The sequence below is a fragment of the Octopus sinensis genome, linkage group LG3 (assembly GCF_006345805.1).
Source record: "Octopus sinensis linkage group LG3, ASM634580v1, whole genome shotgun sequence".
Classification (NCBI taxonomy): Eukaryota; Metazoa; Mollusca; class Cephalopoda; order Octopoda; family Octopodidae; genus Octopus; species Octopus sinensis.
In genome coordinates, this window is record NC_042999.1 from 145,552,351 (window position 1) to 145,580,094 (window position 27,744).

Here is a 27,744-nt window from a genome sequence, read left to right on the forward strand (position 1 = left end):
TGATTAGTTTCCTTCTGACTATTCGTTCCATGACCTTGCTGATGTGTGAGGTGAGAGAGATAGGTCTGTAGTTCTTGGCCTCCGCTCTGCTACCTCCTCCTTATGAATAGGGCATATTTTACCTTCCTTCAGTTTTCTTGGAAGTTTGCCAGCTGCAAGGAAGCTCTGAAAGAGGAACTGCAGTGGTCTTGCTAGGACTCTCTTACATACTTTTAGGAGGATTGCCGGGAATCCATCGGGGCCAATAGCTGAGTCTGTTTTCATTTCATCTATAGCCTTTATTACATCGTCTTCCTTTATATCGATGTAATTTATCGTCGCCGCCTCTGATTTTATATCTGCAGTGGTAAAGAAGTCAGTTGGATTGCTGATTTGGAAATGCCCAAGGGGTGGAGTGAAAACACTCTTGAATTGTTCATTCAGTATTTCACTTACCCTCATTGGTTTTCCTGTGAGTGTGCCATCCTTTTCAAGGAGTGGCCCTATCCTACAGTGCACCGTAGCTGTTTCTTTGGCATACCTGTAGAAAGATCTGGGGTTAGTTTTTATGTTGTCTATAGCCCAGGCTTCTTTGTCTGCTCTCTCCTTCTCATGGGAGAGTTGCAGACAATTTTCAATTTCTAACAGTTTTATTTTCAGGCGGGACTTTTCACTGCTTTCAATTTGTTTGTTTAGGCGATTTGAAATTTTTGTACGCCGTCTCATTAAAATTTTCCTCTCTCTGGGGATTTTGTTCTTGTGTACAGTGGCCTTTCTCTCTGGACACATTTGTAGCATATGGCTTGCATTACAGACATGAATGTTGAAGTATCATGTCGATGTCCGGCGAGGAGAGACATTCAGGCCAGTTTTGCTTGAGGATCTCTTTCTCAATTTGTTTCCAGTTTGCCTTATTGAAGTTCAAGCTGGAAAGATTCTGAGGGTTTCTTGTAGGCTGCATGTCCGTGCTCTCTTTTGGCCCGTACATGGTCAGCTCTACCATGTTGTGATCCGAGAGTAGTGTCGGTGTCACTTTCACATTATGGATGAGATCCATATTATTTGTGAAGCAGAGATCCAGTGTGTTACCTGCTCTGGTTGGTTGGAGTATTACTTGCTCCATGTACAGGGTGTTGATGAGGTTCAGGAGGGACCTCGCCTGTCCTCGTTCACATCTTGTCATTCCTGGGAGAGAAAGGCCCTCGGGCCATCTGACATTGGGTAGATTGAAGTCTCCCATGAGAAGTACACTTATGTGTTGTTCTAATGTGATTAGAACTTCTATTTTTAAAAGGCAGTCCTCAAACTTGCCCATATGACTTGGGGCATCTGGAGGGCGATATGTAGCACACACAACTTTTGAGTTAAAAGCAACCCTTGGATGGAGAAAGGCCGCATATCTTTTGACTTTTCTAGCCAAGAATTCTTTTCAGCCCAATATCCTATTATTTATAGTCTTTTCTACTTTGAATTCCAGCGTTACAAACTATAAGACACAAACATACACAAATGCAGACACACACACATACACACACACACACACACCACACACACACACAAACACACACACACACACACACACATGCATACACACATACATGCAAAGTAAAGTATGAATGTGACTGCTAAGCAAGCATGCCTAGGTACAGTTTGTACGCTGTAGCCAATTGTATTCACGATCAGTTGTAAACATCATCAACGTCCATGAAATTGTGAAGTTAATACCCTAGCATTTAGACCACGCACCTTTTGTGTGTTTGTGTGTGTATGTGTGTGTGTGTGTGTGTGTGTGTGTGTGTTTGTGTGTATGTATGTGTATTAATGTGTGCGTATTTCCATCGTGTTTTCTCCTTTAAAGTAAAAAACAGAAAGAGTAAGATAGTGGCTTGATAGATAGACACCGATTAAGACCCTTGGATTTAACGACCCGTGGATGACAGCAGGCAAATGATTGAAAATAGAACAAGCAGGAAAATAGAGACATAATCACTTAAGAATAGGTGTCCTCACTTTTTTGCAAAACAATTTATATAGAAAACACGAGAAGCAAAAGACAAGCTTATCATGAATCGATAAAGAGCTGTAATGGCGATGTATTATTTTCAAACTACCTTGAAAGTCACATTGATATATTGCAACAACAGACACTAATGTTACAGACTACGTTGTTTACATTATCTAATTCTTAAAGAGAAGCAGGATCTTGGTGATTTTATCATCATTATTGCGACATAACTTTATGTCATTTGGAGTGATAGATTTAAATATGAAACTGAAAAAAAAAATATTGACAAATACTTGTTATCTTCCTTAATTAAATTTGAACAAATTTCGTTACGTCGTTTTCATTGAGCAAGTTTCTTTATATAACGAAGGCTAACCAGTGTTCTTTTCATAACAAATCAATTATTGCTGCCAATATTCACGATGTGCGTGACCACATTCTCCTATAGAATGAATACAATCAGTCAAAAGCGGTGGGTGTACACACACACACACACACACACACATATATATATATATATATATATACACACACAGTATTATGTTTGATAAACAAAATTATTGAAAAATGATGGCATTCAATAAAGGTATTGAGTAAATGTATTTGTATTTCTTAATAAAACTAGTAAACACACCTTGTAGGTCACCATGGATATCGTAATTTCACATCGCTTTTCAGACAATCAGTCTCTATTTTTTGTGCCAATTGAACAAATTCTGAAATAATACACATATTTTACGTTCGAGTTTCGGAAGTTGACTTCACCTCCACATAATCCAACCTAGAAATGATACAGAATCGTTACATAGGCATCAGTGAAAGAAAGTTTAAAAATTAACTTTAAAATCATACATTTTTGCATAAACTCCACATAAAACGAACATAGCAAAATTCACCATTTTCAACTGAAACGAGAAAAGAATTGCTTATCCATGAGTATAATGTATAAGTAGCGCTCGGCGAAGCAAAGATATTTATTTCATAGATGAGATTCAGATACTTTCCGTATAGAACACATTTTGTAGTACTCAAGTGGTTTAAACTTAAGTGGGCACAGAAATAAATGTAGGAATAAGTAGAGATATAGGGAATCAAAGGATTTGCATGCATTCAGTATACTTTATATATTTTATCTGTCTAACTTGCTTATCACTACATTTACCTCTATATCCGCTCAATTTTAAATATCTTGAGCACTACAAAGTGTATTCTATACGGACAGTATGTGGATCTCATTTATGAACTATACACACACACACACCACACACACACACACACACACACACATGTATGTATGCGTGCGTGTGTGTGCGTGTCTTAATCGTCTATAGACGAATTTATAGTACCCTCATGTCATAAAATAGTATCAGCTGGATGCAAGACCTCGATGAACGGTTTCAATTTGAGATATTCCATTCTCCTGATAGACTGTCTTCACTACGACATCATCTACATTTGACTATATAGGATGACAGTTGATTCTCCTGAGTTCCTCCACTCTCTGATGAGTCTTCCTTTTAATCACGTCGGGGGTCCAAAAATCACCGTGCTCTACATGCAATCTTGGTGGCCTTGCTGACTTAGTCTACGGCGAACCGACTATGCAACAGGCTATTATGGGTTACTTGCTAGATGTAGCACAGGTATTTAGTGAGATAAACACGTCATGGAATTAAGATTATATTTAACAAGATATTCGTATACATAACAATTGGCTTACTTTTCACTAGGTTTACAGAATACCTCTTATAGTCTTGCTTAACTTTATAGTGTAGAAGAACAAAAATATTTATTACATACTTATGGATCAATCTGAAAGTCATTACAATTTATTGCATTATATTGATTTTTCTCAGAAAAGCAGATTTGGCAATATCATGAGGTTTCGTATCTTCATTTATTTTCCTGCTGGTTTCTCTCTATTGTTTTGTTTGCTTCTTAACTCCTAATAGCTTCTATCCTATCCCCAAATACTTTGTTCTTCTATTTTGTGTGCATGTCTCTCTGCTACCCCCATTTCCTTCACGTAGTCTCTCCCTTTATTTCCTCTCTCGATCAATCTTACCGTCTCTTCTTCATGTCTCCATTAACTATCAATGTCCTCTGCGACGGCTTTTCGATATGTCGCAATCCAACATATCGAAAAGGAGTCGCAGAGGGTGAATGAATTACAGAATTACGTAGGTAGTTGATGGAAATGTGAAGAACGAGACAGTGAGATTGTTCTAGAGAGAATGAGATAAAGAGGCTCAGCGAAATAAAATATGAGTGGCAGAGACACACAGACAAAATGAAAGAACAAAATATTTCTGGTGTGGAATAGAAACTATCAGGAGTTAAGAAACAAAAAAAAAAAAAACAAAAAAACCAGAGAAACCAGCAAATAGATGAAGTGAAACCTCATAATATGGCCAGATCAGTTACTGTTATATGAAGAGAAAAATCAATATAATGCAATAGATTTTATTGACATTTACCGATCAGATGAAATACGAAATAAATATTTTTGTTCTACATTATTAAGTTAAACATGATACGTAGACCTTGTGAAAAATAAATCAACACTTGCTTTGTATACAAATATCCTGTAACTTACAAATTCCATGACATATATGTATCTTACAAATATGTTCTGCTTATTAGACAGAAAAAACGATGTGTTGTGGCCTCGAAGCTGTAGATACACTAAGAATTTGTGAGATTACATAATTACATTTTCCACAAGGTACAAGTCCTTGCAGTTTTAATGAAGAGAGAATAAGTTGATTAAATTTATTCGTGGTCCTTCCATTTGTTCAAAGCAGCTAGCAAATCTCCGTCAAATTATAAGATTGGGTGCGTATTAGTTAATGTTGTTTTAGGTTCATTTTTCATGAAAAATGAAGATGGACTGGTCAGGAGGTGAACACCTCAGTCATAGGTCTGTTTCATTAGCGCTTACCCAACAATAATAACAGTAACAGCAACGACTGGTAGTGAATCAATCGGCCCAAATGGGCTGAAAATCTGAAGTTTTACATAACACGTAAAAGTGTCCAACGAAGCAAATCAAAAGTTTTAACCGGGTGTATTGCTCTTTCTGTTTCTAAATATTTTGTAACAAAGGTATATATCTGTAAGGAAACATATTAGCACATCGAATACATCCCAGTCCATAAACAGAGACTGACATCATGCACCACCCAGAGAGACTGAAATGCCAAATCTGCAGGAATCGAACTGGTAATCTTTTAAGACAAACATTAAACATCAGTTATTGCTGTGTTTAGCCCCAGATCGTCTATGATCATAGAGCTCAGTGAGAAGCAAGTGTACAAGTATGAATGTCATAGTTTTCATATAAAACAGGATGCGGTGTGAGGGAGGTTTGTCTGGTATATTGTGTAGGTCACCAGAGCAAATAGAAGTAGATTTGCTGATTCGGAACATTATCAGTAATTTTGTTGCCAAAACTAACGTTTCAGACATCGCGAAAAGTGACGAAAGTTAAAAACCTACAAATAACAACGGCAACAATAGCAATAATAATAATAATAATAATAAGCTTTCTACTACAGACACAACTGAAATCTTATGTAGTAGGTGATACGCTATTACCCTAGTTCTCGATGGTCGTTATTTCATCGACCCCAAAGGTAATGTCGACCTCAGTGGCATTTGAACTCAGAACGTAAAGCCAGAAAAAATACTATGAAACATTTTTCCTATGAGGTAAAAATATTCTTTTCTGCTCTAGGCACAAGGCCCGAAATTTTGGGGAGGGGCCAGTCGATTAGATCCACCCCGGTACGCAACTGGTGCTTAATTTATCGACTCCGAAAGGATGAAAGGCAAAAGACAGACGAAACGTCGCTAAGCATTTCGCCCGGCGTGCTAACGTTTCTGCCAGCTCACCGCCTTATGTGGTAACAACAATATTGTCAACCCGCCGCCTTAAAAACAACAATAATAATATGAACAAGTATCATTATAGTTATTGATTGATTTTATTTTGAATTGGAATTGAAATCTATTTTTCTATGCTTTGAAAGTATCATTAAGCTTTTATTTTCTCTTGCAGTTATCATACAAAGTGCACTAGGAATTGGTATGTATACACTTCAAGTTGTGAGAAATATGTTTCATGTTCAATTGTCACTTTTAATGTTGCCGTTATTCACAATTGACTGTGTGTCTGTTGACATTTGCTTTCAGGACTTCATATTAAACTTTTGTCTCCCTCAATATGTGTGTTTGTGTCTACGCATGCTCACGCACACACTCACACACACATACACACACAGAGGTACGCACACACTTACACACAACACAAACGTATATATATATACGTACACATACATACATCACACGTACGGGAAAACCTACTTTTTTCTATCGCGGGGTTATATGTCCCACTATTAAACTATTTTCTTTAGTCATTGCGCGGTGATGGCTTTGAAGCTTTAAGCTTATAAAATAATATTATTATTATTTACAGAATTGTAAAAATTCACGCTACTTAACAGAAAACAAAAACCATATATATCTATAATACAAATCCCGTTCTGTGTCTGTGTGTATGTGTGTGTAAAAGACTATAACGACTGTATTTTTCAACTGATTATCTCCAAACTGAGAACATACATTACTTATGTTCCAAGGATGGTTTTAGACTCTTAAAAGTATTCACATAATGAGTAACGGGCCTCTTGGCGGCAGAAAACACCCGCTCCTGGGTTACCTGGATAAGGGCGGTAACTCTTTGCGAAGTAACTTTCAGAAATGAATTGTCTTCCTTACATTCATTGGTCATAAATTTTTTTTTAAATATTGCTTTTTATATTAGATTCTTGTTTTTCAAAGTTTTTTAATATTTGTTTCCGGTTTTCTAGCGTCAGTAGCGTCTATATCTCTTTACTCTATCTCTTTATCTCTCTATCCATATCTATCTATCTATCTATCTATCTATCTATCTATCTATCTATCTATCTATCTATCTATCTATCTATCTATCTATCTATCTATCTATCTATCTATCTATCTATACACATCTTATTTGTCTAGCTAGCTAGCTAGCTCTCTCTCTCCCATCTCCCCTCATTCTCTATCGTTTTCACATTCATTTCTCAGACGCCATTGTCTTCTCTTTAAGTTCAATCACTCTTGTTATTACCGTAAGTTTTCAGTAGCGATTTACAAATACGAGCGACAAATTACTGCCAGAAAGTAGTTTACAATTACTGATAAAAGTAATTTCATACATAATTTACTGACAGAAGTGACTTCATAAATTTCACTTCAATCCGTGCACTTTGTTAAATTTGTCTACAAATTACCTATTTACGTTTGCAATGTTTTGTGTTTTTTTTTTGTTGCTAACGGAATTACTGACAGAGTAAGTACCTAATTTACTGACAGAAGTAACTTCAAACATTTCACTTAAATGCGTACATTTAGTTAAGTTCCCTAAAAATTCCTTATTTACTTTTGCAACGGTTTTGTGTTTTTCTGTTATTAAAGGCTTTTGTTAGTTCCTTCGATACTGGGTTTGGTTCACTGACAAATTTCGCTTCAACCCGTACAATTCTTTATTTTCCGCAAAAATTTCTTATCTACTTTCTGCTCGTCGTATTAAGAAATATAATTTCCGTTACCCAGTTATTTTCATTGATTACTATCTTCTGCACCCGTGTATTTCTGTATATGTATATCACCATGCTTAAAAGGAAAGTGTCAAATTTGTCTACAATGTCAAGATGAGCCGAAAGAATGTCTCTGTCCAGGGAAAGAGAGACAACTGCAGAAATGGAAGCATGCCAAGAAACTAAAAAACTGTGCACTATAAAAGCCAGAGCACCTCAAAGTGATGAACAGTGGTATGCACGACTGACAAGGAATAGGATCTCCACTGCAGAACGAAGAGCAGTTGTAACTGTGTGTGTAAGCATATGTGTATGGAGTTTCATTAGGCTGACACAGTGATTTAAAAGACGTGTGTAAAAGATGATAGATTTTTATAGCATAGTTTTCTGTTACTAAATATGTTTTTGTTACACACGCACAACACCTCCCACACGCACGAACGCACATAGACTCGCTTGATGAGGCATAGGGTTAAAGATCTAAATAGCAAATTTTGTTGCTGTTTCTTATATATCATCAATGGACCACCGCATCATCATTCCATAAAACGTTCATGGGGATAAAAATATTGATTTCTTTATTGCCCACAGGGGGCTAAACATAGAGGGGACAAACAAGGACAGACAAAGGGATTAAGTCGATTACTTCGACCCCAGTGCTTAACTGGTACTTATTTAATTGACCTCGAAAGGATGAAAGGCAAAGTCGACCTCGGCAGAATTTGAACTCAGAACGTAACGGTAGACGAAATACCGCTAAGCATTTCGCCCAGTGTGCTAACGATTCTACCAGCTCGCCGCCCTGGGGATAAAAATATTAAAAGCATCATTACATGTCAGAATCACAAAGAAACGAGGAAAGTATCAGGTGGACATGGGATGTGCAAGAAAAAGGAGTCTAAATTTTAGGATTTATGTGTGTGTGTGTTGGGTGGGGGATACATAGTAAGAAAAGCTTTAAAATTCACTATTTGTTTTTAAATTACCTTTCGTTTTCTGTTTGAAGATAAAGGAAGATCACCGATTTCCAAACTTTCTTAACCTTCAAAGCTTCTCCCGTCGTTTTAAGTGCTGCAAGAAAAAGTTGGCCAGAATCGGATTTGAGTGGAGGAGTAGTGTTTGAAAAATTTAATAGATTTTCATGTTCTTTTTTTGTTTTACCGAGAAGGTGTCTCCCACTGTTTATAAGTGCGTAGTGCAATGATAATAATAATAATAATAATAATAATAATAATAATAATAATAATAATAATAATAATAATAATAATAATAATAATAATAATCGTAAAAAATTGGTCTGGAAAGGTGCAGGGAATTCACAAATTTTCAAAAAGCTTCCCTCGTTATTTGCAAGGGTGTGGTGAAAAACAAATGTGAAAATCCCCATCAAAACATCCTTGATTTTTCACCTTGTCACTACTAAAATTATTGTAAGGACTATTTAATTGATTTAGTTGTCTCTGTATATTTTAGTTTTGTATTGTCTATTTAAACATTATTAACCATATTTTTGATCGATATTACAATCAGCGTCAGTTGGTTCACATTAGATATACCAGGAATAGAATACAGTAAAGCAGCAAACCATTTAACTTCGCAGATAATAGTATCTAGTTCGTGTGAAACAAACGAAATGTATAAATTTCTTTACATATTTGTTTAGATAGATATACTTTAAAACCTAAACACGGCATGCACTTTTAGCAGTCTTAAGTAATTTCATTTTTGAGCAGACTCAGTAGTTTCATCACTATCACCGAATTAAAGTCCTATTCCTAAAATGTCTACAACTTCAATTATTCATCACGGAAGTGCTTTTTAATACAGTTCTATGTCTCTTTATACATTGGGAGTCGACACGTGTACGTATATTTTTTTGTGCATCAGTTCATGTTTATGTATGAAACCTTTTCACTATTTCCATCTAATAGATTGTTTGCCTTTTCCAGTTATTCAACTTCCTCTAAACTATGATAAAAAGTAAAAGTCATCACCTTGCATGACAATCAGAATAGGTTGTATTTGCTTTCTCGATAGCATAATCTCTTGAGTGTTGCAGGTTTTGTAGACATACGAACATGTGTGGATATTAAACCATTAACACTGCCGAGGTTTCTTTTTATTATCACTGATCGAAGAGTCATTGTCATTGGATATCCAATGTCCACTTCTAGGACGATCTATATGATTTGACCATCCACATAAATTGATTCGGATATTTCAGTGGTTTCGTAGTTAATGTACACTGGCAGTGGTGAGCGCCTTCTCAGCATAATATTTTATGGCTTCTATATTCTCAGTTTCGGCTTTCATACACACATCCCCTTCAATTTCATAATATTGTAGATGGTCTTGATTTCAGATATTAGTCCATCTATTCGTTTTTTCTCTCTCACTGTTCCCCCTCTACTGGTCAGTCCTACCTGCATTAGGGAAAGATTGCGAGAAACAAATTTAAAGCAAGTAGTTTACATAAATACACATCTTATGACCAGTGAAAAAACTGCCGAAATGAATTCCTTGCAGACCGATATATTCGACTATTTTTCATTATAGATTCTTTATTAGCAAATAGAAAAAGATATATGAAAACCTATACTTGCCCATCTATACTTACTGCGAGTATACTCTGCGATGACATCTCTCACGCCGGACTTCTTTCTGATGATGTTGCTATTTATGTGCTCTCTCAACGAGATACCAAGCATTGACTATTCCATGGCTCTTTGAGCCGTTATCAGTCTTTGCTCTTCTCTCTTTGTGGTAGCCCATGTTTCACTACCATATAACATTGCAGGCAGAACTGCACTGTTAATGAGGTTGGCGCGGGTGGTCCTGTCCAACCTTCCCTTGAGCACATCCCTTATGCCATTGAACGCCTTCCATCCGGCCCTTACTCTCCGTGAGATCTCCTTTTTGATATCCCGGCACATATTTACTTCCTGTCCCAGGTAGACATAAACTCTCACCTCCCCTATTTCATCACTGCCGATCACCATTCGACCTTTTGGTACGTTGTATGACCGCATGAACTTTGTTTTCATGCGGTTCATCTTGAGACCTACTGCAGAACTTTTGATGTCGAGCTCCGTCAACATGGTCTGAAGCTGATCCATGTTTTCAGCGATGAGTACGATTTCGTCAGCGAAACGGAGGTGAGTGAGGAGCTCGCCATTGATGTTGACACCACCTTGCCATTCAATGCCTCTGATGATCTGTTATAGATAGGCTGGACACGTCGCCCGGCTCACCGATAATCGGTGGACGCACGCAGTTGCCGAGTGGTACCCGCGTGAGCGGAAAAGACCACCCGGAAGACCTCCACGACGGTGGAGTGATGATTTCAAGAGGACGATTGGGATCACGTGGATGAGAAAGGCGCGATCCAGAGAGGAGTGGACAGCGTGCTGTGACCAGCGGTGTCAAATGGACGCCTGACGGACTGGTCGGTCAAAGTGATCAAAGTGATATGAAAACCTAAAGAAATGTTTAACATTTATGCACAAAATATGCATAGTATGAAAACTAACAATATTTTACCTGGTCAAAAGTGTAAGACTATGACAAATAACAGACGAAAACAATGAATAAATAGTTAACGAGGGGGGGTTAATAGTTCGTAGCTCCTAACTATTGCTGCGAATAACTTTAAAAACTCACTGTGGCGTACTCAACACAAGCGTTTGCAGGAGGTTGTCTGGGATGCTACATCAGGAGTTGATGACTACCAGGCGAAGTACATCTACAGCTTCAAATTGCGTTCCACTTTTGAAAACGTCTCTTGCCATCCATCCTCAATGATTTTCGATGGGGTTTAGGAGAACATGGCGGATGACCTAAAAGATGAACGTTCTTTTTTCCCGAAGAAATCCTTTGGACTGCGAGCATTATGGATTGTAGCATTATCCTGTTGATAAATCCACCCTTCTCTACACAAACGAGGGCCTTAATTGAAATGTGATGCTCGCTCCAACTTGCCAACACAGCCAGCTGCTGTTTGACGCCCCTGCACAACCTGAGGTTCCATAGTTCCTCTGTACGAGAAAGCACCCCACACCATGATAGAGTATCCACCACTGTGCCTCGTTGAAAAAGTCTCCGATGGAATATCTTTTGTATACTAATATCTTTGGAAACCATCAGGACAATCAAGGTTGAATTTCTTCTCATATGAGAATAAAACCTTCTTTCAGTTGTGTACGTCCCAGGTTTGGTGATTCTGAATAAATTCTAAACGAGTAATTTTGAGGCGTGGAAGAAGACGGGTCTCTGAAGACGTTTTAGATTTTTAAACTTCTCTCTCTCTCTCTCTCTCTCTCTCTCTCTCTCTCTCTCTCTCTCTCTCTCTCTCTCTCTCTCTCAATTGTCGTCTTATCGTTCTTGAGTTGCACTCCACATCCGTAGGTGCCTTAATCTGGTTTGATGATCGACGAGTGTCATTCCTAAGTTCTTGTCGAATCCTTCTAATCAATTCTAGTGAATTTTTCTTTGGCTGGTCTGTCGATTTTTTTCGATTCATATGTCTCAGGGTCTTTTAAGAAGTTCGCAATGGCGGTTTTACGGCGACCAATTTCACTGGAGATATCACGTTGAGAGAGACCTTGCTTCTGGAGCTCTACAATTCTACCACGTTCAAAATTCGTCAATATTTTAGTTTTGTCCATTGTTGTTGTTCTGAAATAGACAGGGTGTTGCTGACATAGAGATAGCTTGAACATAAATACCAGAATTTTTATAGTTTATAACAGACTTTTTATTTGTAATGGTCTTAAATTTTAGACCAGTCGAAATACTGATCGTTTTCGTACAATGCATATTTTCTGCATTAAATGTTAAACATCTCATAGATTTTTGTATATCATTTTCTATTTGCCAATTATGAATCTATAATGAAAAATAGTTGAATATATCAGTCTGCAAGAAGTTCATTTCGGTAGTTTTTTCACTGGTTTTAAGGGTTTGTCTAGTAGTGTATATACGTGAACTACTGCAGAAAGCCAAGATAGTGCGATACACAGTATGATTTGCAAAGACATCTCCTAAACCAGTAGTTTCAGAATGTAGTGTACGATAAAGATTGCAGGAAATATATTCCGGTTTGATTTTCAGCCAAATATCTGGAAGTGAAAATGATTGTAATATAACAAAAAAAAAAGCAATGGAAAGATTTAGATATTTGTTAGGACAAACGCATGTCGAGTCACTTCATTTCACAGCTAGTCTCTTATGAAACCAAAATAAGTATTATGTTTTGTTGTAACAAGAGATTTTTAGATATAGTAATAAATGAGCATTTAAGAACATCTAACTTATCCGACGAAGGTGTAAAAAAGGAGTATGCGATGCTACACATACAACAGATTTTGTATTTGGTTCGCAAGATTCTTTATATGACTTTTGTTGTGTGTAGGGAGAATCATTACGCCAATAGTTTTCATTATGGTGTTTGTAGCATATTTGGAGTTAACTATTTCGGTTATAAATTTATTGTAATGAATCTATTATGAATTTAATACAAAGTAATAGAAAAATAGATTGAAAAGTCTATTAATCACCACTCGAGAAAAATGAAGCACTCCAGCCTATTTACGTTTTGCTGTTAATTTTGTCATTGTAAATTGAGTGAAAGCACGAAGGGGTGCTGAAAAGTTCCTAGATTTAGGGTATAACGAAAGGCCTGGTTGGAGGTCCAACCTTCCGAGTTTTTTTACAGGGCCCAGAAAAACTGAAGGAACCCTGCAATGGATGAGTGAATCGGAGGAGGGGAGACGTTAAATAAAATCATAATTAACTGATCTTCCAGTATTTTCTTTTACCCAAAGCCATGAAGTTTTCAGCTCGCCCTCGTATATTAGATCTGGGAAGCATTCCAAGTATTCGTTGACTTTGAAGTACGCAGTACAGGTCGTACTTTTCTAGTAAGAGAACATGTGCACTGAATCAAAAATTTAATTCATAGCCCTTGAAAATGCAGGGTCCGTGAAATGTTACACTTGCTAGTAGGTTAATTAGGTTTCCAGCGTAAGATAACTTGCTTCGGTATTTAGTTTCGTCTCTTTATATTCTTCGTTCATTTCCATCTGATAAAATAAAAACCAGGCAAAAACTGTGGCCAATTTAATTCGTCTACCTACGCATCCGAAAAGAAAGAATAACATTGTGTATATTGTGTATATGCTTGAGATCCATATATTAAACTAATTGGTTGGCTTTTTTCGTTATTGGTAATTTTACCACCGCTGCTATACATGACAATTTCCAGAACCAAGTGCCTAGTCTCAAGTGCTTTTACCACTTCACTTATAGATAAGCCGTGAAGGAAAGATAATCAATACGTTTGCAGTATCCATATGTATATATGAATAGATATACATACATACATACATACATACATACATACATACATACAACTAGCAATTTTTATAATATAGGGTAACATCAATAATAATTTTACCAGGGAGTCAGTACGGAAATAAAAACCTTTTAGGTAGATATTACAAGTTATTTTATAATTACATACATAATTATAACAATGGGTCAGCTTTATCCTTTGCCACGTACTGATTAGAAATAGACGCTAAAGTATTTTTACTACCATAAAATCTCCGAGAAATAACACACTTTTAATGTAAGCAAAATAAAAATGATGAATCAACAAGGCCGGTCAATTATGAAATCGTTTCGAACTTAGAGTAAAACAGGTTTCTGTTTCTCATTAGCATAATATTCCACATAAATTCACGAGTATTTTAAAAATATGCTCGTGATCAAACGACATCGAATGACAGATATATATCCACACTCGTAAAAATATGCTGCCGTGTACAATTCATACCCATCTTACTTCAGAAACCCTGCAGGATGACGAAGTCTAACTTGAGCGTATGACACCAACACATATCTATGCACGTCTATACATATATAGACTCTTACATATACCACACGCACACAACATTTACTCACCCACTCATTCACTCGCAAAGAACAAAAAGAAAATGGAGATTGGTAAGTTAATTGTTTATTATTAACAGCAAATTAATCATCATCCCTTACAGCTGTTTCAATTAATACTCAGTAAAAATTAAGTAAACATTAAATTCATATGACGTGAGCATATCTTCAGAGGGAAAAAATATTCCCTTGGATGTTTTATATGTGTTTATGAATTCATTATAGCAGATTGAAGGATTATATATATATATATATATATATATTTATGATAGTATAATATATCTATATTTGTGTATATGTGGGTTATCTATATTTCGTGTATGTCTTTTTGTGTGAGTGTGTGGTTATGTATATAACCACACACAGAAAATCGAGGCAGTGTATCAAAGAAAGCCCATTCAAATCAGCCAACTGTTATTCCAAGTGCTCATTATAATACAGAAAAATAATTTATCTGCATCTGGGATGTAAAGGGTAAATTAACATTTTATATAGCATACATCATTCTCTTGCAATATTAACTGTAGGAAGAAAGAGTCAAATTTTTGTACGATTCTGCGTTTGTTATATTATTAAATATAGGTCTACTGAAGTGCTTGTGTAGTTTCTTAGTAGCAATAATTTTCTCCTAAGTCAAGTTAACATCGTTTGAAGTATGTGGATAGTCTTCGGTCAATATTTTTGGCGAATGCAAATAACTTCCTTTAAAAGAACGGATTTGACTAAGTATTGATGTTTTCAAGATGTTTTTCAAGCGACTTTCATTCAATTTGCTAAAAATAACTTTAAAAAAAAACCGTTATACGATTTACATAATCTTTTTAGTTGCCAAAGCAAATGATCGTTTGACTTGGCTGCAAGGATTCCTATTATAAAATTTTAATTCTTACTAGTCAGATTCTGAAATGAAAATTACTGCTGTTATATTTTCGCCCGAGTAAACTGAATACCTAATGATCAGGTTCATTTCAAGTAATCGTGGGAATACTCATAAATGTTTTTCTACTAAGATGCTTCCAAATTAGTTGCAAGATTATTTCCATAGTTCCTGCAAGAATTATGTTTATCTGGTATTATATAGGTTGATAGGAATTGCCAGGATTTGCCAGAAAGCAAGTTTCCGCTTACTTTATTTTTTTTTAACTGTTATAATAGGATAGATCTCCACGTTTGATGAGTAGCAATTCAATAAAATTGCTAATGCACGTGAGATACTTCGGTTTATCTAATTTCTAATCCTGAACAAACATTGTATTTAACTGGAGATAAAAATTACTTAAATATGAGGAGTTTCTGAACGAGATAGTTTTTAGTTATATGCGTACACTAATACACAAGATTCGCACGAACACACACACACACACACACACACATTCTCTCTCTCTCTCTCTTCCTCCCTCCCTCCCTCCCTCCCTCACCCACTCACTCAAAATGAACACATATTTCGTATGGAAAGAAGAATGTACTTGTTAAATACTAATTAACTACAAAATCAAAATACTAAACCGTATCATGTTTTCTGACAAAAAGTGTATAAATTACCAACAGAAGCATTGTGATAGTCAGAGCTGTTTTAGAGATGATATCTCTTGCTCTACTGTAGTGAGTTAGAAGGTTATACACACATACAAACAGGCACACACAGAGGCACGCAGGCACACACAGAGGCACGCAGGCACACACAGAGGCACGCAGGCACACACAGAGGCACGCAGGCACACACAGAGGCACGCAGGCACACAGAGGCACGCAGGCACACACAGAGGCACGCAGGCACACAGAGAGGCACGCAGGCACACACAGAGGCACGCAGGCACACACAGAGGCACGCAGGCACACACAGAGTCACGCAGGCACACACAGAGGCACGCAGGCACACACACTCTCTCCCTTCCTCTCTCTCTCGCTCACACTCACACATGCATACGCATAAACCATATATGTTTGGACAGTGACGCTTTAGTTACTAACCTTTTAGATGCTCCACTGGGTGCTTGCAAAATACATGTGACCTGAGTATGAAGACGCGTTAGACATTAAGTATTACAAACTACTTCAGCACGAACAGAGATCTGTTAGAATATGTGCGAAATATATGGAAGTAGAGAGAGACATAAATTTCATCTTGATAGATTTTAAGCTTTTAAGCCTTTAAAGCTTCAGCCAGCATCTTTTGATCTGACAGAAAAAAAGTGTACATTACACATGATTAGAAGAAGTAAAGAGATTCTTCAGAAAAAATCTAAATAAAGAAATAGGTAGAATGCAAAAACACACGATACACATAAACATGAAGGATATACATACATACATGCATAAGTACTTATATGAATATATATATACGTACATACATATATGCGCACATACATATATACATTCATATAATACACACATAGACGCACAAAGAAACTCGAGTTTCTTTACAACTTTGAGAAATCATTTCTCTTTACATCTGTTGAGCAATCCTTTCTCATTCATTCCACAAAAAACTGCTTCTATCTATCTTTCTATCTATCTATCTATCTATCTATCTATCTATCTATCTATCTATCTATCTATCTATCTATCTATCTATCTATCTATCTATTTATCTATCTATCTATCTATCTATCTATCTATCTATCTATCTATCTATCTATCTATCTATCTATCTATCTATCTGGTCTCACTTATGGCTATGATTTCTAACTTGTGTGACTTTATGTCATTTAAGAGGTACCCTTGTTTCCAAGGGGAACCCAAGCCACGCGCATTTACACAACCAATCTTGATCATAATCCTAATGAATTAGAATACAAGTGAAAGGAGCAGAGGGTTACTTACTGCTCGAAAGTTTTTGCTTTCTCCTCCTTTGGCTTGTCCTCGAGGAGATCCCAGTAAAGTTTCTTTGTGAGGTATGTTTGGCATTTACCAACCGCACTGGGGAAAATGCCTTTTAGTGTGTGGTGCAGACTTCTGGAGATATGTAATGTTTTGATGTGGTCCAGTGGTGTTGTGTATGGGTGATTGTTTGTTTTTATGTCATCTTCTGTTATGTTTGTTTTTGATTTGATGTATTCCATCAAATTTGTGTTTTTGGTGTTTATAGCTGTGAGCATGTTTGCTGTATATATTTTTGTGGTGTTGGTGTGGCTGTTGTTTGAGTTGGGTTTTGAAATGTCTTCGGGAGATGTATTTCCCCCTGCTTTGTTTGTGTTTGCATTTGGTTTGGTTGTGTTTCTGCTCTTTATTTTCCTTCCTTTTCTAGCTATTTGCCATTCCTCACTGGTTTCGTCTTCCAAACGAATTTTCTGAGGAATCAGAGGGGGGTAGGGGTATGTTGTAGGCTTCTATGTATGTCTGTGTAAGTGGTTGTGTTGTTGTTTTCGTTGCTGTTGGTTGTTGAGTGTTTGTGTGTGGTGAGTGCAGTATAAGGGATGGGGAATCAGTTTTTGTATATTTTCTTTGTTTTTCTGCTCCTTTCCAAAAAAAGAAAAGCTCTACTTTGTAATCTGTCCCGTCTGTGTGCAGCCCTCTGTGGCTAATAAAGAAACATATCTATCTATCTATCTATCTATCTATCTATCTATCTATCTATCTATCTATCTATCTATCTATCTATCTATCTATCTATCTATTATCTACTGTATTTCTCACTCAATCCACTTCCCTCTCTCTTACTTTTTTTTCTCTCTCTCTCTCTGTATTTGTGCGTGTATGTGTGTGTTTTTGTGTGTTTGTGTGTTTGTGTGTGTGTGTGTGTGTGTGTGTGTGTGTGTGTGTGTGTGTGTGTGTGAAATTAAAGGGAACGATTGTCAAGCATATGTACTTTACGCATATGTTTGAAAATGACATTTGTAAAATTATAAGATTTTGTGTTGAGAGGAAAAGCTTTTCAGTAGATTAGGTGGAATTAATGCTTTGGAAGCAGTTGCGGAATCAAGCAATATTATTATAATGAAATATGGCAACCGCATTAACAAGAAGAATTCATGCTATTTGGTTTGCATATAAACGTGTAATGGTTTAGATTTATTGTATATCAGCCCTGTATAGCATGTATTTTGCTCTAAAATTCAACCTCATCACTCACACACCCAAATATAAGCAATAAAACTTAATTTCATAATTTAGTGATAACATAAATTACAAACGTACATTTAAACATTCGGGCATAATAAATTAAGCCAGTGAATTGTTATAATCGTTATTGTTTTGGCTAGACGGTGTTTGCTTCGATAGTCTCAGATCAAATCCAGTCAGAATCAAATTTGCTTTTCATCTCTTTTTAAGGTTGATAAATAAAGTAACAGTTCTGGGTGGAAGATTAGAAAAATCCTAGTGTGAAACATTCATGTTTTCCTACGCTACTCACCGAAAATTTCCCTAATACCAAGCGATAACTGTCACCGATTTCTGACTTGGACAATATTGAGATGTAGTGTGGCTGCGTTAGGCTTCATTTAGATACAGTCAGATTTCGGATGCCGTAATCACTATTCGTTGATTCACAAGTAGGAAGCAATAATGATCTTTACAATATTTATTTCATAAGTATATTTATTGACAGAATCAAAGAATTAGGCCGGCAAAGTTAAAGGAACTTTCCGATAAAATGTGCAAGGTAATATATTTTAAATAAAATCTTCAAATCAATGTTTGAAAATATACATCGTTTTCTGAGCTAGTGGACAGCTAAAATAGATTACATGTGGCGCATTCATTTCATGCGAATTTGATGCATGGCAATGTATAATAAAAAGGCAAAATTATAGAATGACTTATTGAGATCTTCTTGGTTCCTCTTCAAGAAATATATTATTCTGTGATGATTTTATGACCTTTCATACATCTTTAGAAATTTTGCCAACTTAAATAAAGTATTATTGGATTGCATAGTTTACCAGTAGTGTCCAGTATCATCCAATATAATCAAAAGTCATTTCACATAACGGAATACATACACACACACACACACACACACAAACACACACGCACACACATATATACACACATGCAGACTTATGCATGCACAAACACAAAAGCGCGCACACACACACACAGACTTATGCACACGTATGCACGCGCGATTATGTGTGTGGCGGTGTGATAAGAAGTTTGCTTCCGAATACATGGTTCTCAGTTCAATCCTACTGCAACGCAACTTGGGCAAGTGCCTTCTGCTACAACCAAAATCTTGTGAGTGGATATAGTAGACAAAAACTGAAAGAAGCCCGTCGTATATATATATGTATATATATATATATATATATATATATACAATATGGATGTATATGTGTCTGTGTGTGTGTAGCTTTATATCTTCTTTTATTTCAGTCATGCTGGTGCACAGGCTTGACGAATTTTAGCCTAGTAAATCGTTCAGAGTACTTAGATATTTATAAGCTGGTACTAATTCTATCGGTGTCTTTCGCCGAACCGTTAGGTTTATATATATATTTCTTTTCTCTAGTTTTAACTCAGAGCTGTGGCCATGTATATGTGTCTGTGTGCACGCCGTTTTGCTACTCTGTTATTACTAAGAGCCTCCTCTAATATGTGGCACTTGTGAAGCATGGAGTTTGATATAGCTACCCTCATTTGCATCTCTTGCCGTGAGGTAGGTTCATATATATATATATATATATATATACATATATAATACCTGGTTTCGGAACAACTCTGATCGCAAGTAAATCGTGCTTTATATATATATATATATATATATACAAATATGGATGTATATGTGTCTGTGTGTGTGTAGCTTTATATCCTTCTTTTATTTCAGTCATGCTGGTGCACAGGCTTGACGAATTTTAGCCTAGTAAATCGTTCAGAGTACTTAGATATTTATAAGCTGGTACTAATTCTATCGGTGTCTTTCGCCGAACCGTTAGGTTTATATATATATTTCTTTTCTCTATTTTAACTCAGAGCTGTGGCCATGTATATGTGTCTGTGTGCACCGCCGTTTTGCTACTCTGTTATTACTAAGAGCCTCCTCTAATATGTGGCACTTGGTGAAGCATGGAGTTTGATATAGCTACCCTCATTGCATCTCTTGCCGTGAGGTAGGTTCATATATATATATATATATATATACATATATAATACCTGGTTTCGGAACAACTCTGATCGCAAGTAAATCGTGCTTATTATATATATATATATATATATATATATATATATATATATAAATATCATATCATATATATAAAGCACGAATTATTCGCGATCAAAGTGGTTCGAAAACCGAGGTTTTACTGTACATATATATATAAAATAAAAGAAGGAAAATGCACACAGTTTACATAGTTTTAATTTATTTTTTAATATATGTTATAAGTGAAAGTATATTGTGTTTGTCGACATCGACAAACAATAGATTAAAAAAATAGATTAAAAATTATATTAAAACTATGTAAACTGTGCACTTTCATTCTATTATATATATATATATATATATATATATTGCATTACAACTTACCGCGTGGAGATAATCGAAATTCTTCTCCTCCCTTTTTCGTGGATCGTTGGCGATGTTTTACCTCCGTCTTCCTTTTCTCTTAAACTTTCCTCTTTCACCTGTTTCTGAACTAACGGCTTCATTGAATCCGAGTGTAAGTGACTAAGCATTCCTCAAGCATGCGACCCTTTTATGTAATTTTCCTATCACATTTTAAGGCGGCCAGCTAGCAGGAATGTTAGCACGCCAGGCAAAAATGTTTTGCGATGTTTGGTCCGTCATTACGTTCCGCTGTGATTAACTTTGCCTTTCATCCTTTCGGTGTCGATAAAGTACGTATCAATTGAGCCCCTGACGTCGATGTAATCGATTTATTCCCCATGTACCCCGAATTTGCTGTTCTTATGCCAAAATGTGAAACGAGATCTGTGATGCATGTTACAGTTTGACAAAAATATGTACTTCTGAATAAAAGTTTCCATGCATCCAACAGATTTCACTTTAACAAGTTCATTTCACTGACAAGCGCATGAGTTGAATCGAGGCTACAGAACATGGCAGAGGAATCGAACTCTAAACTCGATGACTGAAAAGCTTCTTAACTATTCAGTCGTATACTGTGTCTGCATACGTACATTATCGCTGAATATACATTCCTATGGCAAAATCGCGTGGAGTAGTGGTAAGGGCGTTGCATTCACGATCTTGCTATCATGCTTTTGATTGGGGGATCGGGCAGTGAGTTGTGCTCTTGAGCAAACCACTTCCGTTTCTCGTTGCTCTAGTCCACACAGCTCCAAATGAATAGCCCTGCGACAGACTGGAGTCCTCTTCGGTTGCGGTTAGTGATCTCGGCCACTTATGCGCCATAGAAATTTGGTAACAGGCTCAATGAGTCTTTGGAGTCGAGACAGTGATGTCCAGTGGTTAATGATGATAACACATTCATAGACTTCAGGCTTGAGCAATCGCCCACAAAATTTCGGTAAATGGGAACAGTCGATTACACTCTATATATTACTTGAGTGGCACTTATTTCTCGACTCCTGGCAGATTCATAGGAAATTCAAGTAGCGAGTTATCAAATTTTAGAGATGCAAATAAACATCACGAAACACAACGTTTTCTAGGCTCGATCTACTGATTCTGTTAGCCCACCACTATCGTATGTGAACTTAGACTTAACCATTACTCGCAAGCGAGTATGACATAGGCTGCAACATGCTTTTGTTAATTGTTTGACGGGGTCTATGAAGCCGCGAAGAGACATATATCAGCCCTTTTACACTTAACCCAGCAGAACAACGAGAATATGACACTGGGGGCGGGAGGAGTGTTGCTTCAGCACTCTTAACTGTTGAATAGACAGAATAACGTAAGATGGTGCGCCTTGCCCAAACACACAACGCGGTTCCTGATCCAAGAATCAAAACCTCAGCCTTATGATTGTGAGCACACTTTTATCGACTAGGCGATGCCCATTCATTGTGTTCTTGAATGCGCATATATAAATTAGTATCTTTGCTTAGGCATATTCCTAAGCAGAAATTAACTGACATACTTACACCCACACGCACACATCACAGTCACATATATGCATACGAATATTTCGAAAAAGATTGATTTGTGAGTTGCTCTGTCCAGTAAATTTACAATAAAACTAGTCATATCTACAAACTATATTAATCAGTATCTGTAGGAAATTTTCGGTTGATTTGGCAGTTTTAATGGTTGTATAAACATTTATGACAAATTTCATGTCAAAATATCAAGAGAGAATTAATTACTTTTACTCTGACGGAAACATTGAATATCGCAGTTTATAATATTGAGTTAACTGAAAGTGCTATTTATGTTTTGATACTTGTTCACGTTAAATACATTTATATTTACGTTAGCAAAACCAGCGGGTGAACATCAGAAATGTAGAATGGTTAATAAGCATTTTTTTAGGTTTATTTTATCTTTTACTTATTTCAAAAAGGGTATTTTTGAGGGAAGTAAAATAGATATTACTCAGACCGAGAATCGAATATGGTTTCAAAACATTGAGAAAAAGTAATATTCAAATATGAGATTCTTCAATCCATGTTAATTGATAGATAAATATCAAGAACTAGCAGTATAACCCGGCCTTGCCCGGGATTAAATTGCGATTATTAAGCTAATCAAGTTCTTTATTTCAAACCAAACTAAGTATATAGACGTCAAATTTGGGCGAAATCCGTTGAAATTAGTTATATTATATATATATATTATATATATATAATATAATATAAATATATATGGGCAACAGATACTAACACACAAACACACACGTACGTACGCACACCTATTGCATGTTTTGTGCATGCATACATGTTCATAAACAGAAATGAATGGAAAAAATGTTGTTAAATTTGTAGATTAACACTCGCACAATTTTGACTAAGAAAACAAATCGGTTTTTTTGCATGGAATCAACAAAAACTCTTTTTGTGGGGTGTGGAGTGGGGGTGTGGTGGAAGCCTCGCAAATTGTACCCATTTATATCGTGTAATTCACTGACAAATTGTTACTCACCTCTTTGTTTCTTTGTTGTTAAATAAAACGATTGTCAACAAAACACTTTTTTACTCGGCGTAAAATAAAAACAAACTCTTTCGCACCCAAAGTAATGTGTGTGTGAGAGAAAGGGGGGAGAAAGACTTAAAATCAATAAATGATTTAAAATAAATATATTGTAATTGTTGTGTGAGAAAGCATATATACTATGATTATAAAATATAGTGTCTTTCAAAAACAAAAAACAAAACATATTACATTTTATTTTTTATTAACGTAGTCACTTACTCTCTCTCTCCCTCTCTCACTTTGTCTTTCCCATGAAACTCTCTGCCTCCTTCTTCCACTTTTCTTTATCTTATTGTTTTTTTGTTAGACGCCGTCAAAAAAGCAATGGCTCTCTCTCTCTCTCTCTCTCTCTCTCTATCCCTCTCTTACTTTGTCTTTCCCGTGAAATTCTCTGCCTCCTTCTTCCATTTTATCTTATTTTTTTTGTTAGACGCCATCAAAAAGCAATGGCTGATATTTGTTATGGTTAAAAGCTATGGTTGAAAATGGTTGAAAATAGATTTTTACCCTATCCGCGGGTGCCTCGGGAAAATAATAAGTTGACAAAACCCAGATAGTGTATTGACAAATGTCCTCCTAAAATTTGAGCGACATGCGTGCTAATTTGTGGACGTGCATAAATTACAATCACGTACACGTACACACACACACACACACACACACACACACGCACACACACATCCTCCCTTTTATAGATATGATGTAGGGAAACTGATTACGACTAATTTACGCAAATAGCAACAACACAAACGGTGAGAGATCAAATTTTGGTACAAGGCTAGCAATTTCGGGACAGAGAAAAGTCAATTACAACGATCGCAGTGCTCCACTTTATCGACTCCAAAAAGATGAAAGGCAAAGACGACCTCGGCGGAATTTGTAACTTTAAGACAGACGAAGTACTACGAAGCATTTTAATCTAAGAGGAGATGGAAGCTTCAGCGAAGGAGTTCTTCGCCTTGAAAGACAAGATCTGGTATCAGCGTGGGATCAAAGAACTGGCAGAAAGGTGATTTCAAACGGTGCAACAAGATCGCCCCCACGTTGACTGATCAGCTGCTTTTGTTGTAACATGAAGAGTAAAGCAATTGAGTTACTAAAATATTGAAAAGCATTTGACTCAACACTACATATTTTTCCGCCTCTGTATTGCATTTTAATGTACTAAAAAAAAAAGGATTCTGTGAACTACATCTGAAGTAAAGTAGAATAAATTCACTGCACTTGAGGTTTATTTTCCCCTATTAATTGCTTTAAAACAAACCAGCAGACACACACAAATAAACACACACACAAACACACAGACGCCCACACACACACACACACATTCACACCTATGCATGTATGTATGTATGTATGTATGTATGTATGTATGTATGTATGTATGTATGTATGTATGTATGTATGTATGTATGTGCGTATGTATGTATGTGCTTGAGATACTCATCCTGCCTTAGTTTTGTTGTACCTTTTCCTCTAATATATATCAGCTAACTCGGAAGATTACTATGGACCCCTAGAATTTACAAATTATAGCATTTACATAGCGTATCTATTCGTTTAGATCACCGGTGGATTAAACCCCTCATATGCTTTATATATATATATATATAATATATATATATATATATATATAATATATATATATATATACATATATATGTATATATATATATATATATACATATATATATATATACATATATATATATACACATATGTATACAGGCACATATATATACACACATATATATATACATACACACATATATATACATATATATGTATATATTTGTATATTATATATATATATATATATATATATATATATATATATATACATATACATACATGTATAAAAAAATACATTATGTTTATTTTTGTGTTCCTTTCTGTTGAAGAGCGAAGGCTCGAAATGTAAAAGACTTTCACACTTTCCTAGCGTTAAACTAATACATCTGTTTGTTGTTTACCCACCCGTCTTCGTGTTTTTTTTTGTTTGTAAATTCTCACCATATATGTATATATATATATATATATATATATATATATATAACATGCAACGAAGATTATCTTCAAGAATCTGCTTCTCAATGCTTTGTGAAATCTTACGCTGGTTAAATCCACTCTCAGATTGACACACAAAACGCCGTCATTGAAAATCAAACAAATCTTTTCGCCTCTGGTAATCATGGCATGTGTAGTTGCTATAAACAGTTGACATGCTGCTATCTGAAATGAAAATTAATAATTCGTTAACAAATTTGAAGCACCGTGGAGTGTCTGCACTGAACCCCACCCTAGATAAAAACGAAAGAGGAGGTGTCTATTTACATTTGAAATGTCTGTCTATCTTTATATATATATATATATATATATATAATATATATATATATAATATATATATACACATCGAAGAGGCCAGGGAACAGAAGAAAGAAGAGGAAAGAAGACATGCACCCAACACCAGAGCTGAAGATACCTCCGAAAGGGGTGCCCCGCCACGTCAAAACGGCAGAGGAGTAGGGGCCGAAACCGGACGTGGTTCCTTCTGATGATGTCTTGAGCTAACTGGATACTATAAAGGAGCTGTTGTGGTAGCAGACCACGAAACACGGTTGAAATTCCTCCTATATGTTGGTGGGGAGGCGTGTATAATACATATTTGGGGATATTAAGTATAGATTAAATGTTTATCTAGTATTGAACTGAATACGAATAGTAGACTCAATTAAAATATCACAAATGTTAACAATCACTTATCAGTCTTATGTAGCTTGCTCAGAGTCTGGCTGTTGTTAGAAGAAAGTGTTTCAGGTTATTATCGGGTTAGAATTGAAGGACTTAATATGTAGTAGTTGCTGAAAGCAAATATTGCATATGATTCCGTACACAATCCAATCGGAAAATACCTCTTAATTTGCTTTTGATATTACTTTAATTTAGAATGGAAAGGGCATGTAACAAATTATTAGTTTCTACTGGTTGTAGTCAGTAAACTTGCACCACACACATTTCGAAGACCGCAGCAGAGAAGTGTAAGAAGCCTAACTCAACATCTTAAGGGAGCAATATCTGGATCATAAACTTTATTGAAACACAATTTGCTGGTATAGAAGGCGGCGAGCTGGCAGAAACGTTAGCACTCCGGGCGAAATGCTTAGCAGTATTTCGCCTGTCGTTACGTTCTGAGTTCAAATTCCGCCGAGGTCGACTTTGCCTTTCATCCTTTCGAGGTCGATAAATTAAGTACCAGTTACGCACTGGGGTCAATATAATCGACTTAATACCTATGTCTGTCCTTGTTTGTCCCCTCTATGTTTAGCCACTTGTGAGTAATAAAGAAATAGGTATAGATGCGGGTGTGCTGCATACATCTGTAAATGAAGTGTATGAAAAGATGACAGAAGCAAATAATTCATTACTCTGCATAATTCCTGGGCGATCAACGTGGCTTGTAGAGGTGAAAGGCTATGCGGAAGGAATTTCTTGTTTCATATAACATCCGTTTAAATTCTTTAGAGTCAAGACCTTCGCGAAGAGTAAACTGAAACATGGAAACCAAAGCGTCGAGTATGCCATCTAGCAATGGGCGGAATTTGAACTCAGAACGTAGCGGCAGACGAAATACGGCTACGCATTTCGCCTGGCGTGCTAACGTTTCTGCCAGCTCGCCGCCTTAGTACAAAGAAAATATTAAAAATATTAAAATCCAGTTGATCAAGTCCTTCCAAGAGATGCTGTATTAATCAGTACTGAAGACTTGCACATACATAGCATGAGAACATTTAGTAATGCGTTCGGCAATAATCTACTGGCATTATTATATTTACGCTTCCATTTCATAACTGTCATCTGGAATATATATATATATATATATATATATATATATATATAGAAAATAGTAAAAAGTGAAAAAACTACAGAAGGCTTGTTTTAAAAGGTTAAAAAATATATATTTGAGTCAATATGTCTGAAGAATGTTATAAATTTTTTTCATACAATGACATAGTTTAGAAGAAATAACCGGTTTCGTGTACAGCTTTTCAAATTTCTTAAATCGTTATGTTTACATTGAGCGGAGATCAGGTAATTGATCTCCGCTCAATGTAAACATAACGATTTAAGAA

General features: G+C 36.1%; 1 protein-coding gene across 2 annotated transcripts in view; it reads left to right on the top strand.

The window, feature by feature from the left end:
• LOC115209853 (leukocyte tyrosine kinase receptor-like) overlaps positions 1–27,744 on the top strand; it is a 370,370-nt gene that overhangs the window by 15,000 nt on the left and 327,626 nt on the right. For both annotated transcript variants that reach the window (XM_036501462.1, XM_036501463.1), the window contains exon 2: positions 6,045–6,071. In XM_036501462.1, the coding sequence (XP_036357355.1) occupies positions 6,045–6,071 (27 nt within the window). The remainder of the gene's footprint in view (positions 1–6,044; positions 6,072–27,744) is intronic.